The 23557-nt window shown below is 48.1% G+C and overlaps 1 protein-coding gene across 3 annotated transcripts in view; it reads right to left on the bottom strand.

The window, feature by feature from the left end:
• The window catches only part of GTPBP2 (GTP binding protein 2), a 241966-nt gene that overhangs the window by 40901 nt on the left and 177508 nt on the right, over nt 1–23557 (bottom strand). For 2 of the 3 annotated variants that reach the window (XM_085610339.1, XM_085610340.1), the window contains one exon: nt 548–642. In XM_085610339.1, the coding sequence (XP_085466465.1) occupies nt 548–642 (95 nt within the window). The remainder of the gene's footprint in view (nt 1–547; nt 643–23557) is intronic. The other variant, XM_085610341.1, reaches the window with a different exon arrangement.

The following is a 23557-nucleotide window of genomic DNA, read 5'->3' as shown; positions in this document are numbered from 1 at the left end:
CATGACGGAACCACTTCGTCATGAGCCACGGGCGGCGTGTGCTCATGACGGAGTGATTCAGTCATGCTGCGGCCGGTCCGCCCATGCATCGCTGATTCCCCGCCTGTGCGGGCGAATTAACGAGTGGGCGGAGTCGTGACGGAACCACTCCGTCATGAGCACAGCTCGCCCGTGACTCATGACGGAGTCACGGGCATTGCGGCGCCGCGCTCACCCCGCATCCCCCCAGCGCCGCGGCAGAATTCGCGCCGCTGCCAAGGGGTTAAAGCTCCATAAACATCCCCACATTTGGAAAGCTTTCCAGAAGATCGGAGACGATGCATGTGTGATGGAGGGGGACAGAGAATTAAAAGCTCTGTTGGGCATCTGAGAGGGCTGGATTTTTACAGGGGAGGCTGCTCATACGTTTGGGCATGTGCTCCAATGCTACCCTGCAGTTACTGTTGTTGCAGGCATCTGGTGGAAGGACCTTGGGATCCAAATTAATAGGATACAAAAAAGATAAAAGGAAACAAAGACAATACACATTCTTCTGGCATACACTTACCTATATAGAGTCCCACCAACCACTGTCCCCACATCAGGAACCGTGTAAATCTCATCCACCTGAAGAAGGAAGAGAGCAGCAACCATCAGAACCCTCTGGAGGACAGCATATAGGAACAGAAGGAAGAGAGCAGCAACCATCAGAACCCTCTGGAGGGCAACATATATGAACAGAAGGAAGAGAGCAGTACCCCCAGAACCATCTGGAGGACAACCTATATGAACAATAGAAGGAAGAGAGCAGCAACCATCAGAACCATCTGGAGGACAACATATAGGAACAGAAGGAAGAGAGCAGTACCCCCAGAACCCTCAGGAGGACAACATATGTAGGAGAGTGGCATCGACTGCATAGTTGCCCCCAACTTTTTGCTGATGTTTTGACTGTTTTATGACTCTAGCCAGGCTGTGGCCCTGCTATCCAGGACCCCAGCCTATCTGCTTCCTCTCTAAACTGATGTGAGTACCCTAGGTACATCCCAATCGGATACTGAGGCCACCCTGTCAGCCCCTTGTAGATGGTACCCTAGGTACCCAGGGCATGGGTCCCTCAGAGGCCTACCAGGGGCTGCAGCACTTCTTGTGCCACCCCTGGGACAGCCATACAAACTGACACCACCAGACCACTACTGTAGTCTGGGTAAGGTGGTGCTTGCACCCCTTGCAGGGATATAGGTATCCTGTATCCCACTTAATACAACACATGTATCCTCATAGTTCACCCCTAAGGCAGGCCTTGCTAATCCCACAAGGCAGGGTGCGGAGATGTGTGAGGGGGAACCCCTACCTGAGTAGGGCCCCTCTGAAACCTTCGTAAAACTATTGCTGGGTTGTTTGTAGTGCAGCCATACCATATACTCTTAACCGCATTATAAATAATCGCGATAGCGTGATAACTTGAGAATGGCTACACAGAACCATATCGTGTTTGGTGTCAAACATGTAGGAATCATACCCCCAATCCAGCCATGGGAGTGAGGGCATGATCGCCCCCTGCTAGAGGGGCGATATGGATAAAGCGGCAGAATTTAGACACCAATTTAAAAAGTGCACACGTAGTACAAAACGGATGCTACCCGCCACCCACACGACTCTGGCTGCCTGTTGCTGGGCAGAACTCCAGCCACTGCAGCTGGACAATAGGGATCTTGTTGCAGGGAGGTGCTCCTACCTCCCCAGACAGACTATGTGGATTGGAACTGGGTGGGTGCACCATAGGATGTCTTTCAGACTTGCACGTAGGCTTCTCCAGTACCTACTTCTGCATACACCGCCTCAAACCGGTTCAGGGGCATCCTGTCCCCTGCCCAGGCGGGAAAACACACAAAGGGGAGAGGGTGTAGCCACCCTTTCCCACCTGAATTCTCATTAGTGGGCTCTGATCTGGACACTCCCCTAATATTTGGATAAAGGTGAATACAGGGTCCCCAGAGCCTCAGATTATTCTTGAACTTCACAGACTCAAACTTCGACTTGCTGCCGCACAGCTAAAGGAAGAAATCTCCCTTGGGGTAAAGGAGTTACCCCCCTGCTTGGCAGGCACCTGAAACACTGCAAGTGACCCGGTTGGAACCTCGCTGCTCCTACAGACATCGACTACTCTTTCCTACCTTGAGGTTGGTTTCCACGCATCCCAGAGGCCAGTGAGTGTGTACAGCAAAGCTCAGCACCGTGGACCCCGTGGGTGCCGAGATCCCCAGGACACCGGCCACCTCTTGCACAGCACCCGACCCAGACGAGTGGGGAAGTTGTGCTTTGGCCCTTTATTGAGCCAACCTCTCCGCATCATCTGTGCCAAAGATCGACGCCCTAGCCCGCTCGGGCGAACCGTGGGCGCATCTTTACGCACGCCAAATTGCTGCCTCCCGCGGTCCCTTGTCTCTCGACTGGTGGGCGCTAGCGGAGGTCAATCTTCACTTCCAAGAATTCCCCTGGTTACTCCAGGCCTGCTCTTCAGTCTCCTCGCTCAGACCTTGTGGGTCTGCACCAGTAGCGGTTTTGTGTTTATTGCGTGGGTTGCGGTTGCCAAGGCTTAGTGGATCCAATCCGGACACTAACACCGCAGCAACCCTCATCCTTCGTGGGATAGTCGCCCTCCAGAAGCTGGCCTTCCTTGACGCCTCCTGGACCCCGTAGCTGACGATCCAAGCTACACCTCTTCCACCTGGAAGCACCCGACATTGAAGGGCTCTTTCTCCTGAGCCCCCTGGTCACTGTGCCGTGACCCAGACTCTGTCCCCTCTGCTTTCAGGTCGTTCTCTTCAAGATCTACATCTTCAATCTTCACGACATCGACGACGCTTCTTGCCAGCAGCAGTTCTTCACGTTTTGCCATTGAAAATCAGCCCGCGACCCGACATCGAAAACGACCTATGCACCCGGCTTCCCTGGGGCAGGTAACAGTGGTACCTCTGTACTCTCGTGGGTGTGTGCCCTTCAAAAGCTTAACTCTAAAGTATTGAACTTGAACTCCTGCTAGAAGTGTTTTTAATCTTGTAAAATTCAACCGCGACATTCTCCATAGGCTTTAATAGAGATCCTTAAAGTAGCTTCTGGCACTGCACGCGTCTCCCGTGGGTCCCCTTCCTCACTACCTTGGGTGGTTTCACAAGGGGCCAGCGACCCTAAATGCCCTAGGCATGGTCTGTAGAATTGTCGTGGTTCTTATACCACTTTTTTTATATATGGTTTGGTCCCCCCCTGGGGCCCTATGATTCCAGTGCTATTTATTGTAACTATCGATGCTTGTTTGAATTGTATCTTTACCTCCAGCCTCATAAAGAGACTAGTGGGATTATTCTTAGAATATATATATATATATATATATATATATATATATATATATATATATATATATATATATATATATATATATATACCTACTGGCGGTCGCCAGTAGGTAGTTATAGTTAGGACCCCTTTTCCATAGGAAATCCGCAACATTCTATTTTGAATAACTTTGGCACCGGTCGATGAATCCTCGCGAATTTCTCAAAATAGGTGGGGCGCTACGCTCCGCTCCTACCCTGAAAGTCTCGGGGGGATTCGTCAAGCGGGGGCTGAGATAAAAGGGGGGTCCCAAAACGCGTTTTTCCCATGCATTTTTCCATAGGACCTTTAGAACGAGCTACAGCCCGAACGGCTGAACAGAATTACTAGAAATTTGGCAGAGAGGTAGTCCCTAGGTCAAGGAAGTGCCTTTTGTAGGTTTGGTGTAAATCTGTTCAGTAGATTCTGAGAAAATAGCCTTTAAATCAATATATATATCTGAGCCCGCTTACGGTACGCTTACCGTACGCTTACCGTACGCGTACGGTGGCGTGCGCGAGCGCGATTCTGATTGGCTCTTAGATCTTAGTAAACATTCGAATCGGCCGAAACCAGGAAGCGGCGTCCGCCATTTTGTCTCTCGCACTGAGTGTTTTTTAGCAAACATGATGCCCAAAAACATGTTACGGGGCTGTTTTGACAACTCCCTCCCACATAGTCATGTTGAGGGTGTCCCCAAACATCCCCCAAGAGCAAAAACGGTTTTATTTTTTTTTTCCGGCAATTTCGCCGTGTACGCTTATAAAAAAAAAAACACTATCCACACTTACCCCACCCCCTGTGCTTTTGGTGGCCGTAGGCCACCAAATGTGCAGGGCTTATTAATTTTGATAAAAAACGAGATTTTGGCAACATGAAATTATAAAATAGAAATAAAAAAAACTATCCACATTGACCCCAACCCCTGTGCTTTTGGTGGCCGAAGGCCACCAAATGTACAGGGCTTATTAAAGTTGATAAAAACCGTGCACGGAACGAACTGCGTTAAGTGGGTGCGCACGCCTCGAATGGCGTAAAGTAACTTAGCATTTAAAAAACCGTACAAATTCACTGAAAAAACCATAGGTTTCACACACGTTATAGTTAGGAATTAGCATTTAAAAAACCTTGCAAATTCACTGAAAAAACCATAGGTTTCACACATGTTATAGTTAGCGGAAATTTTACTGATAAAAAAACCAATGAAATTGCCCCGTTATAGTTAGTGCTGGCAACTATAACTCACGCGACCGCAATCTTCTGCTGATGACATATGTGTCTTTATAAAAAAAAATATTTGTAATATATGTATAGCTAAAAATGTATGGAAGAAGACATGGGCAAATAAGTGTCTAAATACAGTATTAGCATCAGCAGAGGATTGCGGTCGCGTGAGTTATAGTTGCCAGCACTATAACGGGGCAATTTCATTGTTTTTTTTATCAGTAAAATTTCCGCTAACTATAACATGTGTGAAACCTATGGTTTTTTCAGTGAATATATATATATATATATATACACACACACATATATATACATACACACACACACCTGTGTGGAGGTTATCTATGGTAAAACAATAAGCTTAACACTCCTTCAAGACTTAGCCTGAAGGCTGCTCTCCACAGATACCACTAGGATAGCTTTCTTTAAAGGTTGTCTTTAACCTATCACCATAAGAGTCGAATTGGACTGGTGCAAGGTGTCCGCTATAACTAGTGGCAGCATATGCCAGGCCAACTTCTCACAACATATAGGAACCGAAGGAAGAGAGCAGTACCCCCAGAACCGTCTGGAGGACAACATATATGAACAAAAGAAGGAAGAGAGCAGCAACCATCAGAACCCTCTGGAGGACAACATATAGGAACAGAAGGAAGAGAGCAGCAACCATCAGAACCCTCTGGAGGACAACATATATGAACAATAGAAGGAAGAGAGCAGCAACCATCAGAACCCTCTGGGGGACAGCATATATGAACAGAAGGAAGAGAGCAGCAACCATCAGAACCCTCTGGAGGACAACATATATGAACAATAGAAGGATGAGAGCAGCAACCATCAGAACCCTCTGGGGGACAACATATAGGAACAGAAGGAAGAGCGCAGCAACCACCAGAACCCTCCGAAGGACAGCATATAGGAACAGAAGGAAGAGCGCAGCAACCATCAGAACCCTCCGGAGGACAGCATATATGAACAGAAGGAAGAGAGCAGCAACCACCAGAACCCTCTGAAGGACAGCATATAGGAGCAGAAGGAAGAGAGCAGCAACCATCAGAACCCTCTGGAGGACAACATATATGAACAATAGAAGGAAGAGAGCAGCAACCATCAGAACCCTCTGAAGGACAGCATATAGGAACAGAAGGAAGAGCGCAGCAACCATCAGAACCCTCTGGAGGACAACATATATGAACAATAGAAGGAAGAGAGCAGCAACCATGAGAACCCTCTGGGGGACAGCATATATGAACAGAAGGAAGAGAGCAGCAACCACCAGAACCCTCTGAAGGACAGCATATAGGAGCAGAAGGAAGAGAGCAGCAACCATCAGAACCCTCTAGAGGACAACATATATGAACAATAGAAGGAAGAGAGCAGCAACCATCAGAACCCTCTGAAGGACAGCATATAGGAACAGAAGGAAGAGAGCAGCAACCATCAGAACCCTCTGGAGAACAACATATATGAATAGAAGGAAGAGAGCAGCAACCATCAGAACCCTCTGGAGGGCAGCATATATGAATAGAAGGAAGAGCGCAGCAACCATCAGAACCCTCTGAAGGACAGCATATAGGAACAGAAGGAAGAGAGCAGCAACCACCAGAACCCTCTGAAGGACAGCATATAGGAATAGAAGGAAGAGAGCAGCAACCACCAGAACCCTCTGAAGGACAGCATATATGGACAGAAGGAAGAGAGCAGCAACCATCAGAACCCTCTGGAGTACAGCATATATGAACAGAAGGAAGAGCGCAGCAAGCATCAGAACCCTCTGGAGGACAGCATATATGAACAGAAGGAAGAGAGCAGCAACCACCAGAACCCTCTGAAGGACAGCATATAGTAGCAGAAGGAAGAGAGCAGCAACCACCAGAACCCTCTGGAGGACAACATATATGAACAGAAGGAAGAGCGCAGCAACCATCAGAACCCTCTGGAGTACAGCATATATGAACAGAAGGAAGAGCGCAGCAACCATCAGAACCCTCTGGAGGACAGCATATATGAACAGAAGGAAGAGAGCAGCAACCACCAGAACCCTCTGAATGACAGCATATAGGAACAGAAGGAAGAGAGCAGCACCCATCAGAACCCTCTGGAGGACAACATATATGAACAGAAGGAAGAGAGCAGCAACCATCAGAACCCTCTGGAGGACAACATATATGAACAATAGAAGGAAGAGAGCAGCAACCATCAGAACCCTCTGAAGGACAGCATATAGGAACAGAAGGAAGAGAGCAGCACCCATCAGAACCCTCTGGAGGACAACATATATGAACAGAAGGAAGAGAGCAGCAACCATCAGAACCCTCTGGAGGACAGCATATATGAACAGAAGGAAGAGCGCAGCAACCATCAGAACCCTCTGGAGGACAACATATATGAACAATAGAAGGAAGAGAGCAGCAACCATCAGAACCCTCTGAAGGACAGCATATATGAACAGAAGGAAGAGAGCAGCAACCGCCAGAACCCTCTGAAGGATAGCATATAGGAAAGTCTCATCTTGTACATTTTCAACCTGAGGACTTATGCACCATTCCATTCCCAACTGTGTCGATGCATTTGTTGTCAGAGCGGACTCACTGATCAGCAGTGACTTATCCAGCTATTTACCTGAAACAGTACTTCAGTATTTAAGTATTCCTCTCAGTAATTTGTTATTGAATTATTATGCTGCACAAGGCTTACAGTCTTTCACTAGGACAATTTATTACTTTTACAAAGGGGTCTAAGTTTGAAAATAATTGTAAATTATTTAATGAATGTGGAATTGTTTTACAGATAGAATTCTACTCCGAAGGTGCTATTTGTTGTCTCTGCTCATAATAAAGTTCCTTTCTCATCCGGATACCTAAACCAAGGAGAAACATGAATAAAGGCTGCGCTGTTTCACGCATCTGATTGAGTGTACAGAAGGAAATTCATTGTTAATTTTGAAATTGGGAGATGTTGCACATATTTTGAAAAAAGGGACCTCTTCTACCTTTGGATATATAAACCTTTTTTAGGCGCTAAATGTTAGAATAGTAGAACACATTGTTCACTTTTAACTCGTTTGCAATTGCATACTGTTTAAATCCATTCTTTTGTTTTTGCTCCCTTGCAAAACTCATATTGGATTTCATTAACCTAAGATGCCTGGTTATCCTAATTTCAACGAGCCTATAGAATTTAACTGGTTTCTCCTTACGAGGATGAACAGAAGATGCATAGCATGGATGGAGTACTTGGTCTTAGTCCAAGTGTTTTCTTTTAAATGTGATTTGCCACAGTCCATGTTGTCCACTAGCTCTGGTTATCGTACTCCTGTCATTTCAACCAGGTAACTAGTATTTCCTGCTTTCAACCACTATTCGGTGGAGCCAGTGCGCATAACTTTTTGCCTACAACTTCAGCCAGCGTTTCACACTTTAAAGCTTTAGCTCACCATAGCCTTTTCAGGACAGTTGAATACAATTTTATGGCCATAAAGGCCTTGATACAAGTCATGTACATTGGCCTCGTATTAAGAGTTTGTGTAAAAGAACCAAGCACAGAGCCCTAATTCATCAACAAATGTAGCTTCCGATTACTTGCTTTGATTTATTGGGAGCAAATACTAGTTTAAAAGTAGTGCATTGCTTTATAGCCCACGTAACACAGGCACAGCATCCTAATATCACTTCTTTCAGGGTTCCATTAACTTGAATGTTCATAATTAGATGCTAATAGGTTTCTGCGCACAAGACATTAAATACAGCAGCATATTACACATGTAGCCGTTGATAAAGACAAGATCACAAAATTCTTGACAGAGTAACGGAACAATGACAACGGTGAAGCATACGGTTGGAGAAATTACACCAGATTTAAATCATGTCCCTGGCAGGATAAATTAAATCACTGTACAAGCTCAGAGTTTGCATATGGCAGAATATAGTATTTTAAAATGTGTGCGTCATATGGTGCAATGAACATCTCAGTTTAAAACCTTTTTCCAGTCCAGTTTTATTTTGCGACATCAAGTTATTTCCATTGGTAAACACAAAACTACATCTACCAGAATGGGAGAATGAACCCAAGTCTGGACAAGCTATTCATTGTTCACATGTAGAACTTGCTCCCTTCTTCGCAATGCCCTCCTAAAAGCTTTTCAACAGCTCAAGCCTTTTGCCCAGTTCTGTGTTATGCTTTTGAACTCTGGTGATAAAGGTTGAAGACACTAAAGCTGTGCCGGATGTTGAATCGAAGACTAGGCAGTCAAATGGGGAAAACAAATCAAACATTTCCAACAATGTTGACATCAAAATGCAACTAGCCCACCCTTTTCCACCCCCCCAAAGTATCGAACGGGATCCAATGGCAATGTCCTTTACTGGTTCTCCTCCTACCTTTTCAACCGACAGTGTATTCACAAGGGCACCCTCAGGTTCCAAAAGAGCACAAACATCTGTGGAGTCCCGCAGGGTTCCACAAGGTCACCCTTGGTGCTCAAATCATGGATAACGGCATCAAAATTCAGCAGTATCCCAATGATACACAATTCTACCTGAAAGACTTCTCTGCTCCAGACATCCAATGGCGCAAACACTGCCTGCACCTCATCCAAACCTAGATGTCCAGTGCCTACTTGAAGCTGAACCCCATCAAGACAGAAGAACAAGTTACTTACCTTCGGTAACAATATATCTTTAAGAGACCTATATTAGTTATGGATTCCTCACCTTAGAATTACCAGACTGGATCCGGAGAATTTTTTCTTCAGCAGTACCCCAGCGTGTCGGTAGGTGGCGTCAGTCGACTCCACGTTAGTCGTTGGCATAGTGATCGCCGGAATGATGTCGCGGTTTCTACTTAGGCGTTGCCCCTGCGTGCTGACGTCCATTCTTTACACGACATTCCACGCCAGAAGCACAGAGCCATACAAGACACTGACCACTGGTGCACAAAAACTAGGGCCCTGAAAGGGGGTCTCCTACCCTAGAGTTCAATTCGCAGAACGGGGAGGATGGGTGGGGCGGTGAGGAATCCATAACTAATATCTCTTACAAATATATTGTTACCAAAGGTAAATAACTTTTTCATCTGAAAGACTATTAGTTATGGATTGAGGTGGGTCTGCGAACTAAGTTCACACCAGAAAGCCCTGGAGAACTGTTAGGCCAAAGGTGCAGTCTCTCCGGACTTGGCTGTTCAGGAAGCAATTTTTGGTGAACGTGTGCAATGAAGCCCACCTGGCTGCCTGGCAGATGACATGGAGAGGGACTCCATGTCCCAAAGCAGAAGTGGCTGTTGTTGCCCTGGTGGAATGGGAGCTCAGCCCCACTGGAGGTTCCTTTTTCGCTAAGGAATAACAGATTTTGATACAAAGAACGACCCATCGAGAGATGGTCCGCTTTTGCACAGCCGGCCTTACCTGGCGCCCACATAGAATGAAAGCGCACGTTTTGGATCCAGACGGTGGAGCCTCTCCTCTTTAGAAGGATGTGGGGGCGGGAAGAAGGGGGGCAAAGTGATTGTCTGTCCTATGTGGAATGAGGTAACCACTTTGGGAAGGAAAGGCGGCCTAGGGCGAAGGACAACTTTGTCGAGATGAACAGCCAGGAAAGGAGGTTTGGAAGAAAGAGCCTGACGCTCACTCACCCTGCGAACAGAGGTGATGGCAACCAAAAAGGCAGTTTTGAGTGTCAAAAGTCTGAGAGGACAGTTATGTAGCGGCTAGAAAGAAAATGCACATAAGGGTGGTCAGAACCAGGTTCAAGTCCCACTGGGGCATTACGAAAGGAATGGGAGGAAACAAGTGAATAATGCTCTTAAGGAAACTATTTACAATGGGAGACTTTAAAAGAGAAGGTTGATCTGGAAGACGAAGAAAAGCCGAAATGGCCGAAAGATAGCCCTTGAGAGTACGCAGAGCAGAGCCCTGCTGGGCCAAGGAAAGAATGAAGAGAAGGACCTCTGAAAGGGGGGCAGAAAGGAGATACACAGCCTTTGCTGTGCCCCATGACGCAAATTTGTTACATCTACAGGCGTATACCATTTTGGTGGAGGGACGCCTGGTTGCCAAGATAACATTACAGACTTCGGGAGGAAGGTCGAAAGCTGTCAACTGTCGATGCTTAATTTCCACGCAAGGAGGTGGAGGCTGAACAGGTTCGGTGGTGGACCGTCCCTTGCTGCTGCGACAGAAGAGCCTCCCGAAGGGGCAGTGTGATTGGAGGGTCGATGACTGGCAAGAGCTCGGGATACCAGACACTTCGTGCCAAGTTCGGGGCCACAAGAATTACTTGGGCCCAGTTGTGCTTGATCTTCAGCACTCTGGGCAGAAGTGGTATAGGCGGAAAGGTGTATAGAAGACCGCAACTCCACTCATGACAAAAAGTATTGCCTAGCGAGTGCTGTCTTGAAAATTCGAATGTGCAGAACTGCCGACATTGCGCGTTCTCTTCAGGGGCGAATAGATCTACCCAAGGCTCTCCCCACTGCTGAAAGAGACCTTGCACCACCTCTAAGTGAAGACGCCATTCGTGATCCGTCATGCACCAGCGGCTAAGTTCGTCCACCCTGGCGTTAAGAGAACCTGCCAGGTGTTGAACCACCAGGGACATGCCCGGATGTTCCAGCCACTTCCAGAGACGAAGTGCCTCCGGACATAGGCTCTGCTTGTTGCAGTACCACATGGCGGTGGTGTTGTCCATGAACACCTGTACTACTCTTCCATTGACAGAAGGAAGGAATGTCTTCAGTGCAAGACGGATCGCCCAAAGCTCCGAGAGGTTGATACAGAGCCCGGACTGCGCCGGAGACCAGAGGCCTCTGATCACGGCCTTCCCCATGTGATCGCCCCACCCCAGAAGAAACACATCTGTCAACACTGTGAACTCTGGCTGGGGAAGGGAGAGGGACCGGTCGTCGACCCAATCCTGGTTCATTAGCCAACACTGCATCTGGTGTGCAGTGCCCTCCGAGATCTGAATGCAATCGGAAAGATTCCCCTGATAATGTGCACACTGGAACTTCAGATCCCAATGCACAGCCCACATATGCCACCTGGCATAGTCCACCAGCAGGATGCAGGAGGCCATGAGACCCAGTAGCCTCAAGCTCATTCTGACCGAAACCCGGGATAGAGGCTGGAAGATCGGAATCGTAGTCTGAATATCCCAGAATCGCTGCTTGGGAGGATAAGCCCAAAACTGCGCTGTGTCCAGAACCGCTCCGATGAAAAGGAGCTTCTGAGAGGGTATCAGGTGTGAGTCTGGAGGTGAGAGAAGACAGCCTGGGGTGAGCCGGCCTTTAACAGCCAGTCATCGAGATAGGGGAAGACTAGAACCCCTGACCTGCGCAGATGAGCTGCGACCACCACCATCACTTTCGTGATATCTGACATCATCAGCAGAGGATTGCGGTCACGTGAGTTATAGTTGCCTGCACTAACTATAACGGGGGAAATTTCATTGGTTTTTTACGAGGGAAATGTCCAGCTAACTATAACATGTGTGAAACCTATGGTTTAAGTGAATTTGCAAGGTTTTTTAAATGCTAATTCCTAACTATAACGTGTGTAAAACCTATGTTTTTTTAAGTGAATTTGCAAGGTTTCTTTAAATGCGAATTCCAAACTATAACGTGTGTGAAACCTATGGTTTTTTAAGTGAATTTGTACGGTTTTTTAAATGCTAAGTTATGTATTTATTAATATATTTTTTTTCAGGTTCTTCACCGTGCGTGCACCGTGCGCGCACAGTGTGCTTCGCGCACCGTGCGCGCACAGTGTGCTTCGCGCACCGTGCGCGCACAGTGTGCTTCGCGCACCGTGCGCGCACAGTGTGCTTCGCGCACCGTGCGCGCACAGTGTGCTTCGCGCACCGTGCGCGCGCTGTGGGCACTCAGTGCGCTTCGCGCACCGACGATGCGTTGTGCGTGCCGTGCGCGCACTCCGCGCTTTTGAAAATAAAATCAATGTTTTTTTCATCCCTGGGGGTCCTTCAGTGACCCCCCGACAAAGGCTAGGGGGTCAGGAACTGTCCACCCTGCCCCCTTTTCACATTCTCCCTTTGTTTTTCACTGCCTCAGACTGCGAGAGACAAAATGGCGGCCGACACTTCCTGACTTCGACCGACTGGAATGTTTACTGTCATGTAACCACCAATCAGAATTACGCTCGCGCACGTCAGCGTGCGCGTACGGTATGCTTACTGTACGCGCACGCTTATAGATATACATGTACTTTTAACTGAAATTTTCTCAGGAACTACTGAACAGATTGACTCCAGATATTCAAAAGGCACATCCCTGACCTGAGGACTTTCTCTTTGCCAAATTTCAAATAATTCTGTTCAGCCGTTCGGGCTGTACCTTGGACTAAAGGTCCCTATGGAAAAATGCATGGGGAAAACGCGTTTTGGGACCCCCTTTTTTCTCGGCCCCCGCTTGACTAATCACTCCGAGACTTTCAGGGTAGGAGCGGAGCGCCCCACCTATTTTGATAAATTCGCGAGGATTCGTCAACCGGTGCCAAAGTTATTCAAAATAGAATTTTCAGATTTCCTATGGAAACACGGTCCTAACTAGAACTATCTACTGGCGACTGCCAGTAGAATGTATGTATATATATATAGCCCCCCCCCCAGCAGCTGGTAACACCATTTGGTCGCATTCGCTGCATTGGGGAGAGAGGAGGCGGTATCTATTGCCTGAATAAGGGGACGGCAGGTGGCTTTGCTGCATCTCACTGGGCACTCAAGCTGGACTGTAGCTCAGGTCGAACGAGTTTGGGACACCACACGGTGTTTGGAGTGACCCTGCCACTGTGCAGACATCCATCTGGACTACGTTACCCAGCATGCATCTGCCTGGGAGGATGCTCGCGTGATGCAGGTACACCTTTAACTGGAGGAGGGGTCGATCACCACCTGATTGGGAGTGGTCAATTGCACTTTGCCTCAACCCCAGGGAGACGATGGAGTCCGTGAGACCGGCACCGAGGAAAGCCAAGAATGGCTGAAACGCGTCTGCCTAAGCATTTCAGGGACTGCCAGAAGCACGCAAGTGATATTTTTTAAATAAAGCCTTTTTGAATTACCCCGGAGTGTGCCAAGCCTTTATTTTACCTGAAAGAAGGCGGTGGTCGTTATATATATATATATATATATATATATATATATATATATCTCCCCTCTTTGATGTGCGTTATTATGTGGGGATGTATTCAAATGTTTGAGATGTTTTAAGGGCTGACTGTATATATTTTGGGTGCATACAAATGCAAACCCTGAATCTTTTGGTTTTACTCTGCCCTTTATGGGTGTAATTTTACTAAGTGGAAGGTGCATGGCTCTATGCATTTGTCTACATGTAGGCCCAGCCCCTGTATTTCTGCGTGGAAGATTAAATGCTATTTGTTCTAGATTAACATAGCCTTGCCACGTTAGAGTTTGTAGAGGCTCTGTAGGTAATGGTGCGAAACTGCGCGCATTTGTACCTTGTGGTACCAGGCACCTCTGTGATTTTGCCTGTTGCAATGCTGTGCAGCAAAATTGTATAATCTTTGGAGGTGGCTGTATTCACTGGTAAATGTTTGCATATTACCTGTGTTATTGAGCTATTTATTGCCCTATGTTTTGTAACTGTTTGTGCAATATGTTATATAGCACAAGTTGTTTTATAGGTGTGCGATAAACCGCATCTGTATTTCCCATAGAGTATCCTGACGCTATGTGTTATTTTGGTATAATAGGCTTAATGTACAAGGTCCCCTACTATTGCAACTTCTTTGAATGTAGTGGCTCAGCAGGTAACACTGCACTTGTGCGCATATTAGTACTTAGTGCCATTTTGCAAGCGCCTGCCTGTTTGCGCATGAATGAGGCTTTCATTTATTGTATGCCCTATGCTTTACCGTGAATTATTTGTTCCTCGTCGCTGTGTTATGTTATCAGCGGCTTTCTGGTAGTGCAATCTTTCAGGCTTATGTACAGCATAGCTGTGAAGCCTGCGTGAAATGCTTTGTATTGCTTGCGCGAAAAAGCTTTGCAGTGAATTATTATAGCCAGGTGCTTTAGTAACTGCTAAATGTTGCCATATGGTTGCTATATGTGATATAGCATGGTTTTGGGAATTTCAGAGAAAAACCCCCGTACAATAAATGTTGGCCTTTGGGAAGGTGAGGATGAAAAAACGTAATGAAGTGCTTTAATTTATGTACGCCTTTATTGAGAAACTAAAACCCCCTTCGAGGCCCTGTTTAGCAAGGCCGTTCAGGAATGCGCTTCCCGGAGATAAGGCCCCGAGAGGTCGACATGAAGGCCTCGTGTTCGGCGGGAACAGGGGAGTTTTATGATTGATTGATTGATTGGGGTACTTATAGAGCGCAACTATCACCCTACGGGCATCTTGGCGCTTGCATTGGGAACCCGTCCTGGTTTTTCCCTGTAAGATAACCCGTACTGGGCATCCCCAAGGTGAAAGCCAGGCATCCCGCCGCGGGGGGCCGTTGTGGAGATTAAGCAGGCTTGTTGCCCAGAGCTGCATAGTGTGAACTCGTGCTTAGAGTGGGCACCGAAGCGAGAATTATCGAGTCCGTGGACAATTGGGTTCTGGACCCTGCCGCGTCGGGAATCGAACCCAGGTCCCGGGCCTGATCTCTGCTTCAGGGTATGCCTCCTCTAACCAGTGAGCTACACTTCTCCATTTACAGTGGAATGCTAGAAGCCTCCTTGATGCTATGTGTATCAGGGAGGGGGGACAGGGACCGTGTTGAGAATTGTGCTACGTGCAAACCAAAAGGTTTGGCTTTGCCGCTAGTTAAAACTGGGTCTCTGGTGCTTTTTATAAATGTTTGTTATGCCCACTAGCTAGATAGTAGGGAATTAAGCACCCTGCTTTGCTGGCAATCGTTTAAAGAGTTTTAAATTTTCTCTTTAAGTAAAACTACGCCCTTTACCTTATAAGTGTAGGTCACTATTGATCTAAGTTCTAGCTGTGTCTGAAAATGAAGTAAAGACTGGGAAATAATCCCTTCCTGTGAGAAAGTGGCTCTGTATATACTGTTCCTTAATAGGTACAGGGTGTACAAAGTCCACAGACCCCAAGGGTTTAACAGAGGATAAAGTTAGATATAACCTTACTCTCCAAAGTGGTAGCCTGGTCGAGCAGTAAGGCAGTATCAGAGGACAGTGTAAAGCATTTGTTGTACACACTCAGTCAGCAAATGGTTCCACGCACTCAATAACTGAACTCTAGGCCAATGGTTTGTATATATAAAAAAAATATATATGCTGGTTTTATTTTAGAACCAACACTTAGAATTAAAATATACTTTCTCGACAGGAGAGGTTTCATAAAAATACTTTTGTATATGCAATAGACTTTTTAGTAAACAGTTACAAGTAGTTGCAGTAGGCAACTCTATTTCTAAACACAATACATTGAGCTCAATGATAAATTTAAGTTATATGCAACAGATTACTTTTTAGATTACTTTTGTAATTCCAGGCCTGGATCCTAGATCCAGTCCTGGGTCAGTTCTCAGAATCAGCTGTTGAAAGTCGACTTTGGTACTGTAATGATTTGTAACTAATATTTAGCTATTTCAAAAGTTAGCACTTAGAAAATATTTCAGAGCAAACAATCAATGATCCCCTATGGAAGGAAATGTAGGTTACAGGTATAGTAGGTTATCGTTACTTTTGTAATCCAGTACTGGGTGTCTAGACTCAGTACTGGGACCTTTATCCAAAACAGGTAAGTAATTACGATTTCAGATGTTATACGATTTTTGAGGAATATTTAGAAATTGCAGAAATCAACACTTACAAGAAATTTCACAGAAAAGCAGTCAATGGTTTCCTATGGAAGAAAAATGAGTTAAAAGGTAAGTATAGTTGTGGGTACTTTTCAGAGTCAGTGCTGGGCACCAAGATCCAGCACTGGGAGCTCACCTAAGAGCAGGTGAGTAAATTCGTTTTTGTCACTCGGCTGATTTTTGGTGATTATTTGAAGATTTGAAAAGTCCACACTTAGAAGAAATTTCAGGAAAAAGCCAGTCAATGTTACCCTGTGAGGAAAATGAAGTTAGCGGTTTAAGGGTAAGTACTCGACTGGCAGAGTTGAAGTTCTGGGCATAGACTCAGGGGTCCCCCAGTGTCAGGTAGGTACAGTTAGTTCACCCTCAGCGGTTTCAGGACGGCCGGGTGCAGAGAGAGTTAGGCCCAATGTTATCCTATGAGGGATAGGGGGGCCTTGGTTGGTGGCTGCTGTCTGGCAAGCCACGCGGCTGTGGGAGCTGGGCTCCTGGTCACTTACTCAGGGCAAGTGGGGAAGTAGGTTAGAGTAGAGTTTTCACTGCCAGGGTCACTCGGGCGGCTGGGTGCAGGGTGCTTTTGAGCCGTCAGGCGCTCAACTGATTTCTATGGGAAATCTCCGGTTTGGAAAAAAACAAGGCTCGGGGACGAGGACTCTTCAGGTGCCACCACCACTTCGAGAGGTAAGTTGGGTAGTTGGAGGATAGGTAGGTACCCCGGGATTGGGCACAGAGGGCCGTGGGGCGCCAGGTGCAGGGGTGCCTTTTGGTGTCGGGAAATCTTACCCTCTGTTGATCGCGGTTGGGGTGGCACTCTGTTCTGAGGCTGCAGGCTTCTCCAGGATTGTCGAGAGGGGTCCTTGGGTGCCGGACTCGGGGTCACAGTCGCCGTGGGGTCGTCCTCGTGGGTTTAGTTCACTCCGGCAGCGGCCAGGCTTGGCGGGTGCAGAGTGGGCTGGGATCGCGGTTCTGGGCTGCTGCCAGGGGTGAAAGGTAGGTTCTGAGTAGAGCCTCTACTCATGGGAGTCCCAGGGGATCAGAGTTCAAAGGTAGCCAGGTCCTCCGGGGTTTCTGAGGTTGCTGGCCACAAGAGATGCCGCGCTGGAGCAGGAGCAGGTTCGAGGGTCGACAGGCCGGTAGGGCTGGGGCCAAAGCAGTTGGTGTCTTCCTCTTTTTAGCAGCTGCAGGGCAGGTCTTTGTTCTTCTTGCTCTTCTTGTAGTTTCGAATCTGGGAAAGGAAGGTTCAGGGTGCCCCTAAATACTAGATTTAGGGGCGTTACAGGTAGGTGAAGGCCAGGGACCAATGGGTCCTTGTCCTGGGGTGGGTAGACCCCCTATCCTGCCTTTCTCCTGTGGGAGGGGTGCAGTAGCCTAATCCTGATAGGGTAGGGCCTCCCATCTTCAAGATGGCGAGAGCCCGGAGATGTGCTTCACCTCCCCCACCTGAGGGGTGGGGTGGGCAGGCTGGCACATCCCCTGTCCTTGTATGGGGTTTCCGGCCAAGCTTCCCGCCAGAGTGGGGGGTTGAAGTGGCCTGAGGAAACTCCTAGAGGCGGCAGGCCTTTGAAGCTTCCCTTTGCTCATCCTGGGGGAGGAGATTTATCACCTCACCCAGGATGTGCATTGTTGCAGGCCCGGGAGAGTAGGGGCTCTCCCACCCAGGGGTCCAGCAACGTGTCTGCTGTGTGGCAGCCTGGGCAGCCTCAGAGCAGACGTGGATTGTAGGTTAGTTGTAAGGGGGCATCTCTAAGATGCCCTCTGGGGTACTTGGTACATTAAATCCCACACTGGCATCAGTGTGGGTTTAATGTGCTGAGAAGTTTGATACCAAACTTCCCAGTCTTCAGTGTTGCCATTATGGTGCTGTGGAGCTCGTGTTTGACGAGCTCTCAGCACCATGTATTCTTAAATGGCAGCACTGCACTTAGTGCCCGGGAATGGACCTGGGTACTGTAGGGGCACAGGGCTCCTGCTCCTGTGCCCACACCATGGGCATAAGGCACCCAGCTAGAGGGGTGGCTGACCTATGCCTTGGCAGTGTAGGTAAGGGGCATGGCACACTGAGATGTGTGCCATGTCGACTCTTCATTTTTGTCCTGCACCCAGACACTCAGCCTGCAAAGGCAGTGTGTGTGTGTGTAAGGGTACAGGGCCTCCAAGGGTGGCACAATGAGTGCTGCAGCCCTTAGGGGCCTTCCCTGGTCACAAGGCCCTGGGTACCTAGGGTACCATTTACCAGGGGCTGACATGTGGCCAGGGTTTGCCAATTTGGAGTTTGTGTGTTTTAAGGAAGGAACGAGGCCCTGGGCACCTGATTGGCAGGAGTCCAGGGTACACTCATTCAAAGTACATTCAGCAATTTAGCAAAAAGTGGGGGCATACCATGCAAGAAAGATGGCACTTTCTCACACTTCCCATGAAGCCTTTTGATTATTTGTGCGTTTGAAATGCAGTGCCAAAACCCAGCATGCATACCAACACGGTGCTGTAAATACAGGCAGGTTCGACCGACTAGTATATATTCCGAATTATTATTAATAGATTTTTTTATAAATGCGGCTTACATTTTTAAAGTCCTGCGCTTGTGTGTGGAGCATTTCATCAGTCATGATGCCATCATACATTCAAGAGGAAATGCTTACCTCGTTTGTGGATGAAGCATTCGCTCTGTGCAGAGCATCCCCTTAACAGTCTGGGGACAGTTTTGTAAAAGGCAACGAAAAATGTGCTTGCCCTGAGGCATGAGGAATAATGTGAGCAGCGCCAAACAAGCTGCTTTGATCAAGAGTAACCCCTCATGCAACTTTATTACCACCTATCTCCTTGGAGTTTCTGGTGGGCCTCCTCTGTTGCATGCGTCTGCTGCTGTCTTTTCACCGAAGTCTTCGGGGCACCTCCGATCTCCATGGCAGAAAAAATAATCTGAGAGCCTGCACACACACAATGGAGGTTGTAGCCTCACCAGAGGGATCAGGTTTCGCAACCTCCCAAAGCAAAAACAAAATATATAAAAAAAAATATACAAAGCACTTTCCTACTCCAACCACTAGATGGCGGAATATGCACAATTTCGTGAATCTAGAAGAAGTCTATGCTGCAAAACTGAAAGTGCTCATGGCCAACCGTGAACGGTAGGCAACGCCTGTGGGCCGGCGGCAGGACGAGGATGTGAAAATAACCGTCCTGCAAGTTAAAAGCTACCATCCAGTCTCTAGGACAGACAGGACCTGAGCCAATGTCAACATTTTGAACTTCACCTTCCGAAGGAAGCGGTTGACGTTCCTGAGATCCAAGATAGGACGCAGGCCCTTGTCCTTCTTGGGCACCAGAAAGTAGTGGGGATAACAACCACTCCCTACTTCTGGGGCAGGAACTCGCTTGATGGCTCCCTTGGCAAGAGATCCGTAACTTCCTGGCAGGGAAGGGCCAGGTGATCCTTCGACATGCGATGGAATTGAGGTGGCATGGATGGAGGGGTAGTCTTGAAGGGGAGGGAGTAGCCCCTTCAGACTATCTGCAAAACCCACCTGTCCGACATGATGTTGAGCCAGTGGGAGAGGTGATAGGGAATCCTGCCGCCCACTGGCGAATGGTGGCCCTGAAAGGTCGGACTAGGAGGGCTTGGAGGCTGCTGCAGAGGGGGCGCTGGTGGACTGCCCCCCCCTCTGGCTCCCAGACACAGAAAGATGGGTCCTGTGTCCCCGGCCGCGCAGAGGCTGGACAGCTTGCGCAGGCCTGTGGCTCTGGACGGAACTTGGCGGGGCACCTCTTCCGTAGCCACGAAAGGGGCGAACAGCAGACTGAGGGGCAAGAGGTAGAAGCAAGGCTCAAGGACCTTGCCGTAGCCCTTGAGTCCTTAAAGCGCTAGAGTGCGGTCTGCATGTCACCAACCAAGTGACGGCCATTAAAGGGCATGTCCAAAAGTGTAGCTTGGACATCACCCGAAAAGCCAGTGGACCCCAGCCAGGCGTAGCGTCTCAGGGCTACGGACGTTAAAATCGTCCTGCCCAGCGAGTCGGCAGTTTCCAGCCCACATCGTATGGCGAACTTCGCTGCGTCTCTCCCTTCGGGAATTACACAGGAGAGTATGGCCCGGGCCTCCATCGGACACTGTGGCAGCACCTGCGTGACCGTGTCACACACAGAATCAGGGTAACATCCCAATAGACATGCGGTGTTCACCGACCGCCGGCCTAAGCTGGAGGAAGAAAACCTTTTCTTCCTAAGAGGGTACAGCTTCTTGGATTCACCATCAGGTGAAGCGATAGGCGCCCTTGGAAGTCAAAGCTTGGACCACCAAGCTCTTAGTGGTGGGGTGTTGGTCCAAGCCCAACACAGAGGCCCGCCCAGGCGGCCATTTTCCTCTACCAAGTGCCCAAAAGGATGTCCGTGAGGGCCTCATTAAACGGCAGCAGGTGCTCCGAAGAGGCCGCTGCCAGTTGAAGCACCTTGATCAGGAGGTTAGTCCTGACCGCCACCGTAGGAAGCTCGAGGTTTAAGGCCTCAGCCGCCCTGTTCAACACCATTGCGTATGATGCACCCTCCTCCGTATCCACGGTAGGGGGAGATAGCTTGCCAATTTCTGGAGACATGTCCAGACCACAGGCCTCACCAAAGTCCTCTCTCCAGTCCGGTTCTTCTAACTAGTCTGCCAGAGTGTCCACACACCCTCTTCTGGTAGCCACGCAGGGCGATATGGAACACCAGGGGAGAACAGGGGTACAAAAGTACCGGTTGACGCCGATCTGGCTCTCTGTCCACGTCGGGGGGGGGGGGGGGGGGGGGGGGGGTTTGGGGGGGGGGGCTGAGGTCAACGTCGGTGGGGAACACAACCAGCATCAGAGGTGTCGCCAATAGATGTAGCGCTGGAGGTGTCGTAAGGTCGAACGGAGCCAAAGCCGCCGGCATCGAAGGCCTAGAACCCCCAGCCGAGTCCACGGGGTCCAAAGGCACGCAGACAGTCGTGCTGCCCAAAAACAGAGTGGAGGGCTTCGTAAAAGCTACGAAGTTGGTCAGGGGTCGCTCTGGCTCCCAGAAATGGAGGGAGGCTCGGAGCCAACCCAACAGGCTCCGCGGGCAGAGCCGGACGACTACTTTCCGTATCGCACGTCACGTCGGCAGAACACGAAGAGCGACGATGCTTCTTCGCCTTCTTTTTATGCTTCGACTTACCCAAAGATGAAAACTTCAACTAGGAGTGGTGGTGATGGCTCCGCAACCTCCCTCTCGAGCAGCACGGAGCAAACTGCCCAGCCTCCAGAAGCTTTTTGTACCACTCCCGCAAAAACTTCGGTCCATGGCTGGGCAGTTGGGAGCACGACTTCGGGTCGTGGGGGCACTCCAGACACCAGAGGCACACAAGATGGGGGTCTGTCACCGACATCAGCTTGTGGCAGGAGCCACAAGGCTTGAAGCCGGTCCACCGAGTTGACATCCCTGTGCACCAGGAGTCAGACGACTCGAAGAGATGTTGATAAAAAGTTGCAAAAAGAGTCATAAAGTGACTCGAGGTACCACTCTCTCCGGATCTGCGCTGGCTGGTGCAGAAAAAGAAACAACTAATGTCAGCGCGCAGGGGTGGCGTGCAAGTAGATACCGCGACATCATCCCGGCGATCACGACACCAAAAACGAACGCGGAGTCGACCGACGCCACCTACCAATGCGCAGGGGGACTGCTGAAGAAAAAATTCTCCAGATCCAGTCTGACACCTGGGGGTAATTCTAAGGTGAGGAATCCATAACGAATAGTCTTTCAGAATTACTGTTACTTGCCAAGAATAAGCAAACAGTACAAGCCTAGCTCAATGGCCTGAACCTTGATGGCTTCAGTCCTCAACTTTAACTGAATGCCAAGTGCAGGAAGCTGTGTAATGGACCAAAAAGAGGTACACCGTGTAAAGAGTCCAGGCAAACCCCAAAGGAATTAGAGACACAAATGATACCCCAAATACTCCCTTTTGTGGTAGTATAGGTGAGCAGTTAGGCATATCAGAGGGTAGTGATAAGCATCTATTACACACACACAAAGACAGTAAGACACACTCAAAGAAATCTAACACCAATTTATAACAAGCATTGGAAATGCAACAGGTGTCACATTTCCTGGAGTTACAGCTAGTGGCACTGTAAATGAGAATGTCTTATCTATGTGTTATGGAGTGTATGTATGTGGGGTGTAGTGGAATTATGTGATTTGGATTGGAATGGTTAGTTGTGGAATTGTGTGGAGTGGATTTTTGTAGTGGAATTATGTGGCATGGTGTGCAGTGGAAATATGGGGTAGTAATTATGTGATTGTGTGTACTTGAATTATGTGGAGCGTGACTGTTACAAGGTGTAACTATGTGGAATGGTATTTTTGTGGAGTGGTATGTAGTGGAGTTTAATTATGTGGTGTGCTGTTAAATTTTGTGGCATAGTGTGGAATTTTGTGGTGTGGATTGGATGTATGTGCTGAGTTGTGTAATTGTGTTGAGTTGAATTATGTGGTTTGATGTCAAATGATGTGCATTGTATTTTGTTGTTATTCAAATGGCATCTGGTCAACGCAGTGCCATTCGCTGGTGTGTATCCATACTTCAAGTGCTGGGAGAAGGAAGGCGAGGGAAAAGAATTGAGGTAAGTGGGTCACTAGGACGTGAATCTTGAAGAGTTAATGAAAAAAAAACCTTGGTATAATTGTAGGTGCAGGATTTCGACTTAAAAGGAGGGTGCCAGGGGTCTGAACAAATCAGTGTAAATTGGATTCCATGTTCAAAAAGCCAGAGGATCACACCTCCCCCTGGGCAGGGAATATTTGCACTTCAAAGCATATCACAGAACAGATAAGGGAAGCAACCCCAGGACGGAGACTGAGGCTCTGAGATGCAATCACCAAGTGCCTTGGTGCACTTCCCGCTCAACCTAAAGACGTGCACGCAGGCATACTTCGTTGAACGCACATACACACGTTCATAAAGGAATACATAAATAACATAACGAGACAATGATTGAAATACATTAATACACATGCTTACATATAATGGTGTACCTAAACGTTTATGCAAGCTAACATAAAGGCAGAAGATATGACATGTGTGCACATAGGAATAACACTCATACATAAGCACAAAAACAGACAAATGCTAACATAACGAGACCAAAGCAGAAAAGTAATTACATTAAAGCAAAGAGGCATATTGATTTG

The sequence above is a fragment of the Triturus cristatus genome, chromosome 6 (genome assembly GCF_964204655.1).
Source record: "Triturus cristatus chromosome 6, aTriCri1.1, whole genome shotgun sequence".
Taxonomy (NCBI): domain Eukaryota; kingdom Metazoa; phylum Chordata; class Amphibia; order Caudata; family Salamandridae; genus Triturus; species Triturus cristatus.
The sequence above is the reverse complement of the archived record's forward strand: the minus strand, read 5'-3'. Positions and strand labels throughout refer to the sequence as shown.